This window comes from Pecten maximus, chromosome 4 (assembly GCF_902652985.1).
Source record: "Pecten maximus chromosome 4, xPecMax1.1, whole genome shotgun sequence".
Taxonomy (NCBI): Eukaryota; Metazoa; Mollusca; class Bivalvia; order Pectinida; family Pectinidae; genus Pecten; species Pecten maximus.
Window position 1 is genome coordinate 27,331,493 of NC_047018.1, and position 17,310 is coordinate 27,348,802.

General features: G+C 36.8%; 3 protein-coding genes across 4 annotated transcripts in view; all 3 read left to right on the plus strand.

Moving 5' to 3' along the window:
• The window catches only part of LOC117326477 (helicase with zinc finger domain 2-like), a 4,996-nt gene extending 2,606 nt beyond the window's left edge, over positions 1-2,390 (plus strand). Inside the window, exon 2 of the mRNA XM_033883226.1 lies at positions 49-2,390. Within this exon, the coding sequence (XP_033739117.1) occupies positions 49-2,390 (2,342 nt within the window). The remainder of the gene's footprint in view (positions 1-48) is intronic.
• Positions 2,391-2,430: 40 nt separating this feature from the next.
• Positions 2,431-4,377, plus strand: LOC117326478 (helicase with zinc finger domain 2-like). The gene is made up of 4 exons (XM_033883227.1): positions 2,431-3,524; positions 3,759-3,844; positions 4,154-4,258; positions 4,358-4,377. Exons 1-4 carry the CDS (start codon positions 2,431-2,433, stop codon positions 4,375-4,377), a joined length of 1,305 nt encoding a protein of 434 aa, XP_033739118.1.
• A 3,844-nt stretch (positions 4,378-8,221) lies between these two features.
• On the plus strand, positions 8,222-17,303 carry LOC117325679 (helicase with zinc finger domain 2-like). Of its 2 annotated transcripts, XR_004532361.1 has the most exons (6): positions 8,222-8,844; positions 10,499-10,720; positions 11,206-11,362; positions 11,598-11,765; positions 14,080-16,209; positions 16,355-17,303. XR_004532361.1 is itself a non-coding variant. In XM_033882094.1 (5 exons), exons 1-5 carry the CDS (start codon positions 8,254-8,256, stop codon positions 14,310-14,312), a joined length of 1,371 nt encoding a protein of 456 aa, XP_033737985.1. In that variant the 5' UTR covers positions 8,222-8,253; the 3' UTR covers positions 14,313-16,309. The 2 variants fall into 2 exon arrangements, 1 of the variants encoding a protein (XP_033737985.1); XM_033882094.1 differs by lacking the exon at positions 16,355-17,303 and having other exon boundaries at positions 14,080-16,309.
• The last annotated feature ends 7 nt before the right edge of the window (positions 17,304-17,310 follow it).

Below are 17,310 nucleotides of genomic sequence, written 5' to 3' on the forward strand. Positions count from 1 at the left end.
CATCGTTTTCCATCTTCAGTTTGAAAATTTCTTAGTGTTTTATTTCAGCCAAATCGAGGGATCGGGCGCATGCCTTAGATCACAAACAACGAGACAAATGCAAACATGGGCGTCCACGAAGCGTTGACCTCGATCTGATGGACGCAAGCAGTTCACGAACACAGTCAATAAAATGGTTCGGTAAAGAGAATTACGCAAATGGCTATTCAGATGATGAGTCCTTATCTATCGCTGAAACTGAATGTTTATTTGACGATGAAGAATTAGACACTAACGCAGAGGAAGTAGAAGTTGGAATCAAGGAACTTGAATATCAGATGATTATGCATGGCGCTGCGTTATCTGAGAAGTTCATTCAAAGATTTGATTTCAAGGATAGGAAAACCTTTTACCAGACTGGTCTTTCCATCGATACACTGCACACTTTACTGCGAGATCAGCCTAAACGATTCAAAGTTTGTTCTCTTCAAATTGAATCTGCTCACAAATCCATATGCATATTATCAAAACCAGAAAAAAACCTAAGGTCTATCGAAATCAGTGGTCGGTCAAAATGTGGAAAATACTTTTCAGGAGATGAAGTAGTAGTGGAAATATTGAACCATAACCACAACACTAAGGAAATACCACATTTCAATAAGACACTTGATCATAATTTCAAGGCATTTGGAAGAGTTGTTGGAAAACTGTCGTCAAAGCGGTTTCAACATATAGAACATCCAGTCCTTCTCTGTGAATTGGATGACGTTGACTACTACCTCATGAGACCACTGGATAAAACAGTACCAAAGATCCATGTTTTCAACCAAAATGTGAAAGGAAAATTCCAAGTTGAAACATACCAGTACAATTCAAAGACAAAGGACTTATCTTTAAGAGAAGTAGTTAATGTTAATCCTTCCAAAAAACATTATGTATTTCTAGTTGTATACATACGTTGGGATGCAATCTATCCTCTTGGGGCTGTGATTAAAATCCTGAGGTCTGACGGAGATGTAAGCAGCGCTTTAAAAATTCTGGAAATCCAGTATCAGGTCCCGACGGCATATAATAAGGACACTGTTGAAGCTGTTCAAATTATTACGAGTGAAAAAGAATGTTTGCCTCGTGCGATGTTAGAAGGCAGAAATGATTTAACAGATTCACATTCTATATTCACAATCGATCCTGAAGGTTCAACAGATCTTGACGACGCACTTAGTCTCCGAAGACTTCAGAACGGTGTAGTTGAGGTCGGGGTGCATATAGCAGATGTAACGATCTTTGTGCGAAAAGGGGACAAAATAGATGATGAAGCAAGGCATAGAGGCACTACATTTTATCCAGAAAATGGTAAACGTCCTTACCACATGCTGCCGGTGCCACTAAGCGAGAACCTTTGCAGCTTGCTTCCACATCGGCCAAGGCTTGCTTTGTCCTTATTTTTTCGGTTCACACTCGAAGGGAAGTTAGAAAACCATTGCCTCCGAAAAACAGTAGTCAAGTCACGACGCCAATTCACGTACGGTGAAATACAAGATATAATACTAGATCGTACTAAAGACGAAACTTTATCAGAAGACATCAAAACGATATTTAGCATAGCAAGGAAACTTAGATGTAGTAGACTAGGTGAAGCGATGCATGCACTTCCAACAGATGCCAATCTCTCCGGGAAGGTAGACAGCGATTCTGTCTTTGGTTCACCAGAAGCGCATTATATGGTAGAAGAATTCATGATACTGTCAAACCAATCGGTCGCTGAGACTGTATGTAAAACATTCGAAGACTGTGCAATGTTGCGATGTCAGGATGCCCCTTCCCCAGAAAAGGTAAATTTATGGATGACACGATTTCCGCGGATTGCCGATATAGTATTCAAATTGCAAAACATAAAACCAAATCAACATAGACAACTGAACATTGAAAATGCCCCTCCGGCGAAATACAATGTAGTTATTTGCATGCAAGCATGGATTTGGTCGTTTCTAGAGGAACAGGTTCGCAAAGGCAATTTTCGAGAAGCTTTCAAACTCATCGGTAGCGATGAACTTCATCCAGAACAGGCACTTGCTTTGTCAGAATGGATACAATTCCAAGAAAATGCTGAATACAGATGCCTTGGGGATGTGCAAACTCAGCAGGAGCAATCACACTTCTCTCTTGGTATATCACACTACACACATTTCACGTCTCCTATCCGGAGATATGCAGATTTGATTACACATCGTCTGATTCATGCCGTACTTGACAAACAGATGGCGCCATATACAACATCCGACATTGTTGAAATATGCAGTCAGATCAATGATGTTTCAAGACGTGCGAAGAAATATGGAAAGCAATGTAAAATCCTGCAGCACAGCTATGTTCTCACAGACCATCCTATGATGTTGAACTGTTTTTTTTGAGGACGTATCCGATCAAAGTATTACATTCCACATCCCAGGGATGAACGTTTTACCCCAACAGTGCAGAGACGTGGCAATTAACTTGCTGAATGTGTCATGTCAACCAAAGTTTACAACAGACAAAGATGATGATAGACCATTTAACATCCTAACCCTGGCCTGGCAAAAACGCTTATATTCCGATACAGGCTATGCTTCATCAATTGGAGATCATTCAGATATCCGCATCGATCCGCACCAAAACACTACGTTTCAGCAATATTCTCGCTGGACAGATATTCTGAAATCGTTAATCATGGGAAAAAATGAAATGCTTAAGAGCACTATCTCTGCACATGCCGATTTCCTTGAAGCAGACCAAATGAGATCCTTCGTCCCGGCATGTACGTTGACTGTGCCAGACGTCAGTTCAGAAGTCAAGGAAGGTGTCATAACAAGGCATTTTTGTGAATTTAGCATGTCTTTCAACCATGCACAAATTGTGTCAGTTCTTTTTGGTTCCGAATCCCAGAAGGGTGTTCTCCTACCGTATCCGCAGTTATTAGAACTAACAAATAACGTGAAGTTTTGTTTGCAACACGTGCAGGACCCAGTGAAGTATTTGGCTACGTACGCAACGAGGGCTGTACATTCTGCTCATTACCGGTCAATAGACGAATACCTGAAGACATGGATGCCATTACTGCGAATGGAAAACACGACATTAGCAGCTAGAGAGGATTCAATTACGATAAATGACCTTACGGTAACATTGAACGAAATTGACGGATCATTTATACTAACAAAGACGTTTTGTGATATTAGAAACATTGTGTGCAATGCGAAATCAATGTCTTTCCTTTTGTATGAAAATGAAAATGACAAATCAAAAGGTCAACACGAGTATGTCCCATGCTTGGATTTCTTGTGTATCAAATGTCCCTATATCGACAGCAACACAGCCCACAAAGGAACTCCTGGAGGAAAACGAATTTGGCTAGCTCATGGTCAAGTCGACAAGATTGAAAGTAGAAAAGGGGAAATTTTGGTTCACTTCAAGCTTCATGGGACAAGCCCAAGACGACCGGCACTGTTACAGAAACGTTCTACGCATGTCTGCAGTGTGGAGATTCTTACCAAACTCGAGTCGGACAGGTAAGTGTGTTCCGAAATCCATGTCTTGTAAGATTTTTTTGCCGATGGTCATGTGAGATTTTGTTGTTTTCCTGTTTTGGTATGTCTTGTCGTTGCTTCTTTCATTGTTCATATTCATAGTACAAACTATTTTACTGATTTATTTTTTACCTGCGATTAAATTAAATTTTTTTCTTTTTTTTTTGTATGCTGAGGTTATCGTAATAAGCGTGTGTTCATCATTTTTTCTAACAGAAGAACAGAGGCTGCCCTGTTGTGTCTTCCCAAAGCGAAACCTGTTGCTTTGGAAGCTGCCCTCGGACAAAAGAGTAACCATTTAGGTTTGTGAAGTTTAGTTTATAGTTTGTTTTCATATTTCAATTTCTATTAAGCATGATTTTTAGTTTTCAGTTGTAAAATCCAAAAAGACAAAATTTTAACTTTCATAAAGATTTGCCCCAGGCTTAGCCAATAAAGGTTCTATTTATTGATATAATAATGACTAAATTAATCAAATTAATATAAAAAAGGTAAAAATCATTATTGTCTGTGGTCGTCCCTATTCATAAAAAGTTAATCTATGTAATGAAGGGCATTGTCAATTGCATGTTTTAAACTCTTTTAAATTATTTGTACTATTTATATTTCAGACAGAAATTACTTAAGATTAGCGCAACAAATGGAAACAGAAGTGAATGTGTTGGGTCTGGCCCCCAACAATCCCAAACAGCGCCAGGCAATATTCACAGCTCTTTGTAACAGGCTAACATTTATTCAAGGACCACCAGGTATTGATAACGTTAAGTCATATATTACATATTGTCCCCATGTTGACATTTTTGTTACTCTTTTAGGTGCAGCGGATCTAGACTAGGCTGAACGCCGGTGGCCATGTAGCTCAAATGGTTAGAGCGTCCGTCTAGAATTGGAGGTCCCGGTTTCAAGTCCCTATCTGGTCGTTAATTTTCCACTACTGTTACATTTTGCGCCCAACTAAATACCATGGAGGTGGTTTAGGGCATCATCACAGGTGCTTGCATAGAAAACGTGATTTTCAAAAACAAATTATATGACAGTGGTATGTGTAATCTGTTAAGTACAACGCTGGCAACTCCGCCACGAGCGAAACGGCACACCACCACACTTCAATTGACTAAAAAACGCATTTATTCAAACTGACACGGCGCATACTATATACTACCGTCATCTAGAAACATTCATCTTTAACCTACCGTGTCACTCAATACGAATTGTTACATCTAAAACACAATAATCCGTTAAAACATCGACGAATTCCTCCAACAAAACACCATTTTTCAAACTCATCCCTCAGCCTGTCCAGATTCCTCATTTACATACGGGGTTGAAAGTTCATATAATCCACTGTACATACCACAGATATCTTCTTTTTTTTTAATTCTCATTTTCTGTGCAAGCGCCTGTGGGTATCATGTATGTCTTTGGTGTCGAAGAATTTAATAAAGGATGGAGGAATATAGCGTAACTTGACTGGCTGAACGCCGATGGCCAGATAGCGCAGATGGTTAGAGCGTCCGTCTCGAGCTTGGAAAACCCGGGTTCGAGTCCCTGGTTCGAGTCCCGAGTTCGAGCCCCCGCCTTGCCGTTGCATTTTCCTCTCCTGTTAGATAAGTAAGGCAAGAGATGTTGTTGATATGTAATATTTGTAATGAAGCTAGTATACTAGTGTATATATGTAGGTCTGTATGCTCTTTATGGTGTCTCATTTGAAAGGAACTGGAAAAACATGTACTGGTATCAAACTGCTTTACCTGTTCACCAAGCTGAACCGGATCTGGCGCCAAAGAGGAAATCCTTTCAAACAACTTGTATTCTGCGGTCCATCCAACAAATCTATTGATCTTGTGGCAAGTACGTACATGTACAACTCATTTTTTCACATTTTGTTCACCTCCTACCAAAATTGAATCGCCAGACAAATTATTAACAGTTGATTTTTTCATCTGGTCCATATATCGAAATAAAGCAATTTTGTCTTGCTTTTGCGAATGCCCAGCGATAAGGACAATTGCACTAGCACACACTTACAGCAGTTTGTAAACAACTGTGTCTTGAATTAAATCCACATTTTTCATACTAACAGCACCATGCATACATATTTTTGTGCATAAAAGGAAAAGAAAGCGTACACTATTTCTCTCAAATGAATAAATACACCACAACTACCACCACATACTCATGCAGTATCTACACTTCCTCTTTAATTTACATTTCTTTACAAATATATCATTTTAGTGCCTTTTTTACCTAGGCTTAGAGCCTCAAGGGTTATTATCATTGCACTTTGTCTATCATTTTTAAATCATTTTTATTCGTTTTATACGTTATTATTTATGTAAACATTACTGTTTTTAACAATATCATTTTTATTCATTCATTTATTCGAAATTTATTTAACCATATTTAAGATATCTTAATCATAATCCAATGATACTATTTTCTTATTCTTTGATTTTACATACATTATTAATTGTTTATTATTTTCTATTAATGTTTGACCTTTTTATGTGTGAGAACGATTGTAAATGTACCTAGGTAAGGGAATAAACATATGCTTTTATTATTATTATTACAAGCTAACCGATTATAAGTATTTATATATATTAAAGTATTTAAAATGTTGCCATATACATCGACTTAAAGAATAAATATTATAAAAAAATATATTGTGTGAGCAGTAGCATTATATTCTAATACTTTTACATCTAGGGAAAGCATGGTCTTTCGTTGAATGATATGTGCAGTATTTTGCAATCTATAGTTACATTATCTTTAACATTATAATATCTCTGCAAGAAGGTAGAAAATTGTAGTAATCAAGACAAATCTGCCGTGGGTATAAACATCTATTATGAAGTGTTTACGAAAGGATACGATCACAACGTGGACCTGTGGTCAGGGTCAGCTGATCATGAGGGAAGTCGGGTCCGACCTGCATACCAGTCAATTTTAAACAAAGATGCATTTTACATGAGAACAGAGACTTTTATATCAGGTATATACGTTTCTGATGAGAAGTACAAATATGCTTAATAGAAAATCCCGCGGATAAGCAATTAGATCGACTGGTTGAGAAGATGAATTATTTACTATATCTGTAAACTGTAAAACGAAAGTAGGTCTAGCCTAACTAGTCGAAGCAAATGCTGCTATTTTGGCAATAACTGCTCGTTTTACTTAATGCGATAGCTATGAACAAAATCAGTGCTACCTTCCGTTGTATTTTAGCACATTGGTGTCTCAAAAAATGGGAAAATAATCCGGTATAATGTTCAATGATCTTCTGTTTTTATTGTCGTCATGCATGTTTTCCGGGTCACGTTCTAATAGCATGTGGACTTCCGGTTACGTCATCAAATTAATTTCCCGCGAATTTATTGGGAAATCTAAATCAACACTTGAAATGAAATGAAATGGAAAAAATAAAAAAATGTCTGAATAAAAATATTGTGATCAGTATTTAGTGCAACATTAAAGTTTCATCGTAAATAATTGCTACGATTCGCTAAACTAAAGCATAAGTAATTGAAATAAAATCATTCTAAAATTCACATTTCGTTTCTATTATAATCTTAAAATTTGCATCACAAGATCGTTTAGAAGCTTTGCAGTACTGACTCTTTCAAACGCCCAGATGCTTTGATTTGAACAAAGATGGCGACCTGAAGCTGTGTGGCGGTTTGGATTGGAATTAAATTGCGTATATTTCGGCAAGTAAACATCGTACAAGGTTCCCGTGTGGTCAGATCATCTAATTTTTTCAATATGTATTCAGAACAGTTGTTGTTTAGTCGCTACGGTCATTAGCATAAGAATTCGGATTATTATATAAATACTTATTTAATTATTACTTTTTGGTATATATGAAGATGTGGTTTTGTAAATGTGAGCGTGTGGTGGTTATGTGAGTATATGAGTGTGGGTTTGAAGTGCATGTGGGTGTGCTTGTATGTGTATGTGCAGATTACCATAGAATCGGACACGTGCGTATGTAATGTATTTGGTACTAAAATTGAACTGGTATCGTTTGGAGTGTCCTGTTTTCTAAACGAGTAAAAGAGGTGTAAAGTAACAAGATTTAGCTATTAAGAGTCTATATCTGAGCACTAAAAAACACGTTCTTCAATGTCCAAAACTTCTAAGTATATCGCTTGCTACGCCCATTGCAAAAACATTACAAGTTTCAAGAGTATGGCTAAAATCCCATTCCAAGTTTCGTGCATTTATCAAACTAGGGTCTTAGGAATGCTATGTGGAGAATCCGTACCTTTTGGTACAATGACAAGAAAGAAAAGTAACAATAACGGAGCTGTCCGAAGTATAAACCGAAAAATGTTAAATAGTTTTTGAAACTTGGTACAGAATATAAACAAAGTCTAGAATTCTCTTCAGAAATCCATTACACGAGAAACAAAGCCTAACGCAGCCAGTGTTTCCTGGTCAGAAATTAATCAACAGTCTACTCAATTTTTTTAAAGCGATGTACCAAACTGAATGCACACATATTCTTATCAGACTGTCAACAGATGCGGAATGTTCAGCCGGCTTTTTAATATTGGCGTGTCTGTCGTGATTGGTGGCATTTCCTTTGTTGGTTACGGAACTCTAATTTAACACTTGTGTTATAATTTTATTTATGTTAAGTGTTTGATATACAAAGATTTTGTCTGCAGAGTGGACAAGGACAAAACTAGGTGAGTTGGCACCAAGAATGATTAGAATGTACGGGGCGTCGCATGAAGGTATGGACTACCCCATCCCAGGAAAGCTCTCTTCCAAGTCGAGAAGGGCAGGAAACAGACCAGACGAAGTTCTGCGTGACATCGCCTTACATCATTTGATTAGAAGACCGGGAAAACCACATGCCGATAAAATAAGAGAATACGACAAGTACTTTCACCAAGTCCGCGATCTTTCGACAATCATACATCCAGATCAAGCTAAAGAGTTTAAAACTAAACTCAAAAAGTACAACGCACTTCTCACCAAAGCTGAACAGGAAGAATTACAGAACTATGACGTCATTTTCTGCACAACAACTATGACTACAAATACAAAGTTCATTCGTTCCACCAAAAACAGAATATTTCAGTGTATCATTGACGAGAGCGGAATGTGCACAGAACCAGAGACTCTAGCTACCATAATCGCCACCAGAGCGGAACAAGTGGTTCTGATTGGAGACCATAAACAGCTCAGACCCGTAGTCATGTGTCAACATGCTGCAAGACTTGGTCTAGAAAAATCCCTCTTTGAGCGAAGGTCGAAAGCGGCAATCCTCCTTTCAACACAATATCGAATGGTAAGTTTTTTTTCAACCTTGCTTCTACTTCTTTTAACATTTTTATATTGATATGAAAAAAGCGGTTTACGATTTGAAATGATTTTTCAACATTGATTATAGCATGCGGCTCAGTACTGATCAAACATATTCCAATATGCAGTTCACTCACAACGAAAAACTACATGCTTTAAAGCGACTATATAACTGTAAAAAAAAACTTGTCGACTTAGTGAAAGACAGGCCTTTCCAGGTCACATGACCACAATGTCCTAGAACGTTGCATGATGGAATGGCTAGATCTACCGTAGCCTGCTTGTCAGATTTTAATTCATTTGTATAGTAAATAAATCCAATATTGAAAAATATAAAATCTATTGAATTATGAATCTTTTCCAATGATCCATCCATATTTTGACTCTTTAGTCCCATAGCATTACGGAGGAGTCCAATTATGTTGTACAGTTTATGATTCATTTTGGCTCTAGTGTATATAACCCTATTTTTTTAAGGAGCTAATAGCTTGAATGGCTTTTGTAGTCATTGATGTGACAAAAAATTAGTGTTAGCGAATAAAACGTGATTTGACAGGTGCCCACTTGGGAATCAAACCCTTGTCGACTTAGTGAAAGACAAACCTTTCCGGGTCACATGACCACAATGTAATATCCTAGAACGTTGCATGATGGAATGGCTCGATCTAACTTCCGAAAAAAATACAATCTCGAATTCGAATTTTAAAATTTTGGGTTAGTATCCTCAAACCTTGTTATTATCTGAAACTGTTGGTTAAGAAAGTCGAAATTTTAAGTTTTTGAGCTTCGGCTTATTATTTAAAAATATTACGAGTTAGTATTCTTAAGATTTAAGGTTAGAGTCTTAAAAATTCGAATATCAAACTGTTGTGGCAGAAATCGCTCGAGTGGATTTCAATGTCATGAAATACTAACAATATAGAAACCACTATTTGACAGTTGTTGAATATGCAAGAAATGTGCTAGAAAAAGATCATGTAAAGATGATAGTGGCTTGAAAGTAATTTTGTATGCGTAAGTATGCGTTGTATTTCTGTTTGTATCTGTTATCATATATCTGATGATAAAAGTGAAACCGTCAACTTATAAGTATTGATACACAAACATGCTTATCATTATTAAGTCATGTCAACTATCACATTACCAAGCTGGTTTCTTTTTCTTTTTCTTTATTTTTCTATCTTTATAGAAATACTAATTTTTATGATTTTCTAAGGAAATGTATACCATGAATAGTTAATAGAAGGTCGCACGACCAATTAAAGATGAAATTTGATTTCAGAAATGACACACGGTATACTAAATTTTGAGATGATAACTCGATATTTTGAGATACTAAGTATCAATTTGTATTTACAATAGTGGTTCCCTTAACAAGAGATATACGACTCGGCGTTGCCCTTGTATTATAGATGTTTAATAGGACGAATTTTATCAAATAATTGAGATATACTAATATTTAATTAAACACACACGTTTATATTGTAATACCAACATGCTTACTACGACACTAAACGATTGATAGGGAACATGGTCGTGTTTGCAATGATGTCATCAAATTTTCATTCTCCATTACAAACGCATGCATGCATACATTCGTTGTGAAAGAAGGACAAGTATTTTGCTTTTTTTTTGTACAGAACCCACGGTTATGCGACTTCATTTCTGCCCAGTTTTATCATAATCAACTTCAGACTGCACCCTCAACGGCATGGATGGAGCAAAATCCTCTAGGTCTGTGGAAGTATCGGGAAACTCCGCACATTCTGTGTCACGTGGAGGGAGGAGAGGAATATCTTACGGTATCAACATACGAGGGGAATGAACAATCTTGTAGCAACAAAGCGGAAGTGGAAAAAGTGGTAAGAGAGGCCCCTTCATTTTGTTGATTTATCGTCAGCTAATCACGTAAATGTTTTAACTGTTGATATATTTATAGTTGTATTAATATGTTTATCACAGCATTCACCGAAACGGAGGACTTTATTTGGGTTCGTCAGTCCGGCCGTCGGTTCGGTCGTCTTTACATCTGTCTGTCCGTCTGTCAGGCTTCCTTTCCGTGCAATAACTGCAACAAATGTTAACGAATTTTCTACAAACGACATAACAAAGTAAAATACTTTAAGGGCTATGCCAAGTGCGATCGCCACTTTTGCCGGACGTAATTTAGCAGAGGTATGTCCCCTTTGTTAACGAAAATTGTGTTTTCTGCTGTTCTGAAGCAACAACTCCCACAAATATTATAGGATTATCATCAAACGTACAAACAGTTATAGTCCCTAATAAAATATAGATTCCACGAATTTTCTTTTTATCTTTATTTTATTGTATTGTATTTCATTATCAGGTTGATGTTTTCAAACGGATAGTATCCGTAGAGGGAGTGAATCCGCGGTACATCAATGTTATGTCGCAGTACAACGCCCAGTGTCACGCCATCAAGACGGCTTTATTGGCGTCAGGCTACATCAACAGTAACGTCCACACAGTCGTCGCCAGTCAGGGTACATACCATTGTTATCATCTCCATCATTACCTGTCAATTATCATTCATAAATTCAGCGTTATATTATAAATCGACTTTTTGAATAATTTCACTTATTTAAATGATGTTTAAAAGGATAATATTCTGACACCAATTTTCATTTAACATATGCACCATTTACCAGAAAAAATGAGTGTTGCGTGTTGATATTACATTATTAGAACCGATGGTGTAGATTTTCTATATTGAAACAGGCGGAGAATGGGACTACGTCATTTTCAGCACCGTTAGATCTTTACCGGACTACAGAATTGAACCCAATCCAACAATTGGTTGGTGTAAACAGAACCTTGGATTCATTACTGACGAGCACCAGATAAACGTCGCACTTTCTAGGGCTCGTAAAGGTCTCGTTATCATAGGTACGTTCTACAAAGGTCTCAAATACGTTCTTACAATGTCTCGTTCCTTCAGCTCCATACTAACATTGTCTGGTCATCATAGGTACGTACCTACAATGTATCATTGTCTTAAGTATGTACTAGCAAGATCTAGTCATCACAGGTATGTACGAACAATGTCTCGTTATCACTGGCTGGTATTACAAACGTCTCGTCACCATAGGTACTTACTAACAATGTGTCGTCCCCATAGGTACGTACCAATTAGGTATCGTTCTTTTAGGTATGTACTTGCAAGATAACGTCATCATAGATACGTACTACAAACGTCTCGTCATCATAGATACGTATTACAAGCGTCTCGTCATCATAGGTACTACTTCAAACGTCTCGTCATCATAGGTACGTAATACAAACGTCTCGTCATCATAGGTACTACTACAAACGTCTCGTCACCATAAGTACGTACTATGAACATCTCGTCATCATAGGTGGGTATTAAAACCGTCTCGTCACCATAGGTACGTACTACGAACGTCTCGTCACCATAGGTGCGTACTACAAACGTCTCGTCACCATAGGTACGTACTAGGAACGTCTCGTCACCACAGGTACGTACTACAAACGGCTCGTCACCATAGGTACGTATTACAAACGTCTCGACATATAGGTACGTAGTATAAACGTCTCGTCACCACAGGCACGTACTACAAACGTCTCGTCACCATAGGTACGTACTACAAACGTCTCGTCATCATAGGTACGTACTACAAACGTCTCGACATCATAGGTACGTACTAGGAAAGTCTCGTCACCACAGGTACTGTCTACAAACCTCCCGTCTTCATAGGTACGTACTACGAACGTCTCGTCATCATAGGTACTGTCTACAAACGTCTCGACATCATAGGTACGTACTACAAACGTCTCGTCACCATAGGTACGTACTACAAACGTCTCGTCACCATAGGTACGTACTACAAACGTCTCGTCACCATAGGTACGTACTACCAACGTCTCGTCACCATAGGTACGTACTACAAATGTCTCGTCACCATAGGTACGTACTACGAACGTCTCGTCATCATAGGTACGTACCACAAACGTCTCGTCACCGTAGGTACGTACTACGAACGTCTCGTCACCATAGGTACGTACTACGAACGTCTCGTCACCATAGGTACGTACTACGAACGTCTCGTCATCATAGGTACGTACTACAAACGTCCCGACATCATAGGTACGTACTACGAACGTCTCGTCACCATATGTACGTACTACGAACGTCTCGTCACCAGAGGTACTGTCTACAAACGTCTCGACATCATAGGTACGTACTACGAACGTCTCGTCACCATATGTACGTACTACGAACGTCTCGTCACCAGAGGTACTGTCTACAAACGTCTTGACATATTGGTACGTAGTATAAACGTCTCGTCACCACAGGTACGTACTACAAACGGCTCGTCATCATAGGTACTGTCTACAAACGTCTTGACATCATAGGTACGTACTACAAACGTCTCGTCACCATAGGTACGTACTAGGAACGTCTCGTCACCACAGGTACTGTCTACAAACCTCCCCTCTTCATAGGTACCTTTCTACGAACGTCTCGTCATCATAGGTACGTACTACAAGCGTCTCGTTATCGCAGGTACGTACTACAAACGTCTCGTTACCACAGGTTGGTATTACAAACGTCTCGTCACCATAGGTCCGTACTACGAACATCTCGTTATGACAGGTGGGTATCACAACCGTCTCGTTATCACAGGTACGTGATACAAACGTCTCGTCACCATAGGTACGAACTACGAACATGTGGTTATCACAGGTGGGTATAACAACCGTCACGTCACCATAAGTACATACTATGAACGTCTCGTTATCACAGGTGGGTATTACAAACGTCACGTCACCATAAGTACATACTACGAATATCCGGTTATCACATGTACGTAAAACAAACACCTCGTTAGTCACAGATTAGATGACAAAAACTCTGGTCTTAAGTACTTAAAAATGCATTAATTAGTCACAGATTGCAAGACAAAGATTCTGTTTTAAGAATATCACTCATTAGTAAGTCACAAACTGATTAGTAGGTCACAAACTGATTAGTAGGTCACAAACTCATTAGTAGTTCACAAACTCATTAGTTAGCCACAAACTTATTAGTAAGACACATATTACATGACAAAGATGCTAATAAATTATAAATCACGCGAAAATGAATCTGTTCTTATCTGAGCTTGGAAACAAATATATAAAATTATCTGATAATTGTTAGCGTTTCTCGTACAGTCACAACTATTGCTTCTGCTTTAAGGAAATACAAATCTGTTGAAGTGTGATGATGTTTGGAAAAATCTGATTGACCTTTACACGAAGAGGGAATGTGTGGTAGACGGTAAGGATTTCCCACCACGCATAACGCGTCCTAGGAGAGTAAGGAACAGGGCTAAAGAATCACATGTGACATATAGAGAGTTCTACAAAGGCACAGACATGGAGGTGAGAGGGAGTGACAAAAACATGGTGGATGATACCAAGACAGTTTAGTGGGAGATATGGGAATGACTACGGATATTACTGAACACTGTCGGTATAAAATTGTGTATGCACTTGAACCACCGATAAAGCGTGGTAGTTTATAACTATAGTGATATACAGGTTTACGTTCCTCACCTACATATTTCGTACTATGTCCGAAAGTATTTGATGCCGGTTTAAGTTTTCTCTACTTTTTTCAATTGGTTTTTATGGAATTTGTATATAGCGTATAAGTGAATGTCTGGAAAATATTCTGGATATATAATCTGCCTGCATACGTACATATTGATAAGTTGAGCTACAGGATTGGTACAATTCAGTGCATAAAATTAATTTTACTTTTAAGGTGACTATTGTTTTATGATGTTTTTAGTGTAAATCACGTTTATCTGACGGTGCAATACTGATTAATCATGTTAATTGCGGTGATTCATTATTGTTTTATTCCTTTGCATACTATAAACGTGTTTTACAGCAATTTCAAATGTTGATGACATTCTTCTTGTTAATGTGTTATGTATTGTACTGTTACTTACTTTTAAATATTGATTGTACATAGTTTATATAAGCAGTTATTTTAATAATTTGCTGCATATGCATGTACATAGATATTAAGCTGTTAAGTCAAATTCACTTTCTGAAATATATTTTTTTACATATATACTGTAAATGCTTTACACAAAAAGTGACTTTTGACTCACCGATACCGAATGCTTTTCCTTATATAAAACAACATTTATATCAACAATCTGCAGTCGTTAGGAACTGATTGAGAGAATGAAGAGAGGATAGTCTGAGTGTATACTAAGGAGAACCTATTTAATGTATTTATAAGAGCAAGTGAACAAACACAATGGAAACCTCTTGTTATATTGGTCTATTAATAGATCAAATATATTTAAAGTCAATGGTGTTGCACCCAGAATATAGCTTCTTTTTTAGATCACGTTTGGGATCCAGGGGATATAACGTTATACTTTGTTATATAATTGTGGTCTCTACAATATGTCATGATAAAAGTTAGAGGAAGAAAATCAAGTATTTTAGTTAAACTGAACAGTTATTTCCGAAAAAGCTGAGCAGCTAGTGACTAGTCTTTACAGCAACATGAATTTTGTTAATTTTGGACATAACCTGTCATTTATGAGCTTTCAATTCATACTCTAAAAAGTTAGATTATATCACTCGTGATTGTGAAAGAAAACATCTATCGTATTAGTACTTTGAACTACTTTGAAGTATATTTTACATTAGAGTCACATCGACAGCTAGTCATCTACATCATATCAATACAATCGGCAACAAAACAGAGAAAAAATAAAATAGAAATAGAAAAGTCTCGCTTTCACTGAACGATACGGTTCATCCTTGAAAGGTGACAGGCAATGTAATCTTTGGTAAAAGTGTCTTATTTTTCACTTTTTTTTTTAAAATTTTATATGTATTTTCAAAACACCAATCACAATTGTTAATTCCACAAAAAATCCCTTATTATAGATACAATTTATATTTGAATTCCACTTTATATAAACGCTACAATAATGAAGAAATCAAACATCGATTTTAATAGATCATCAAGTGGTATCAATTGCATAACAGATATTAATTACTTTTAAAAAGTTTTGCATCTTTTAAGTCACATATGAAATGGTTGATACATCTACCACGACAGTTTTTTGTATTTTACTCTAACTCACATATACATATGGTTGATACATCCAACACAACTTGTGTTAATATTGTAAAGTAAATTACATTTAAATGTTGTTGGTACATCTACAACGACACGTTGTTACATTGTAAAGTAAATCACATTTAAATGTTGTTGGTACATTTACAACGACACGTTGTTACATTGTAAAGTAAATCACATTTTTATCTAGATGATACATCTACCACGACACGTGTCTGTATTGTAAATTAAATCACATTTAAATATTGTTGATACATCTACCACGACACTTGTTTATATTTACTGTAGTAAATCACTTTCAAATGCTGTTGATTCACCTTACACGACAGTGTTTTTATACTTGTAATTATAATAACAGTTTTATATTGCAGATATATCTACAAGGACACGTGTTGATATTGTTGATATATCTACCACGACACGTGTTTATATTGTTGATATATCTACAAGGACACGTGTTTATATTGCAGATATATCTACAAGGACACGTGTTTATATTGCTGATATATCTACCACGACACGTGTTTATATTTGTGATATATTTACCACGACACGTGTTTATATTACAGATATATGTACCATGACATGTTCATATTATTGATATATCTACCATAACACGTGCTTATATTGTTGATATATCTACCACGACACGTGTTTATATTGCTGATATATCTACCACGACACGTGTTTATATTGTTGATATATCTACAATGACACGTGTTTATATTATTGATATATCTACCACTACACGTGTTTATATTACTGACATATCTACAATGACACGTGTTTATATTTGTGATATATCAACCACGACACGTGTTTATATTAATGACATATCTACCACGACACGTGTTTATATTGTTGATATATCTATCACGACACGTGTTTATATTGTTGATATATCTACCACGACACGTGTTTATATTGTTGATATATCTACCACGACACGTGTTTATATTGCTGATATATCTACCACGACACGTGTTTATATTGCTGATATATCTACCACTGACACGTGTTTATTTCTGTGATATATTTGCTTCGACACGTGTTTACATTGATGATATATCTACCACGACACGTGTTTATATTGGTGAAATATCTATCACGACACATGTTTATACTAGTTATACATATATCAAGACACGTGTTTATATTTTACTGTTAATCCCTATCAAATCCTGGTGACACAACTTCAACACATGTATTTTACTGTAGTCAATCTCTTTTAAATACTGATGCTTTAAGGTGTTAACCTGTGCTTGTAATTTTTGTATTTTAATAAAACGGTCATTCTATGCCTTTCAGAATTGT

What these genes read in the sequence shown, in the direction of transcription:
- LOC117326478 (XM_033883227.1), top strand. Translation starts at nt 2,431, where the DNA reads ATGAACGTTTTACCCCAACAGTGCAGAGACGTGGCAATTAACTTGCTG. An exon ending in ACCAAACTCGAGTCGGACAG is followed by an intron (nt 3,525 to 3,758) that starts GTAAGTGTGTTC and finishes TTTTTCTAACAG; the next exon opens with AAGAACAGAGGCTGCCCTGT. An exon ending in GGCAATATTCACAGCTCTTT is followed by an intron (nt 4,259 to 4,357) that starts GTAACAGGCTAA and finishes TTACTCTTTTAG; the next exon opens with GTGCAGCGGATCTAGACTAG.
- LOC117325679 (XM_033882094.1), top strand. Translation starts at nt 8,254, where the DNA reads ATGATTAGAATGTACGGGGCGTCGCATGAAGGTATGGACTACCCCATC. An exon ending in AAGCGGAAGTGGAAAAAGTG is followed by an intron (nt 10,721 to 11,205) that starts GTAAGAGAGGCC and finishes TTTCATTATCAG; the next exon opens with GTTGATGTTTTCAAACGGAT. An exon ending in CACAGTCGTCGCCAGTCAGG is followed by an intron (nt 11,363 to 11,597) that starts GTACATACCATT and finishes ATATTGAAACAG; the next exon opens with GCGGAGAATGGGACTACGTC.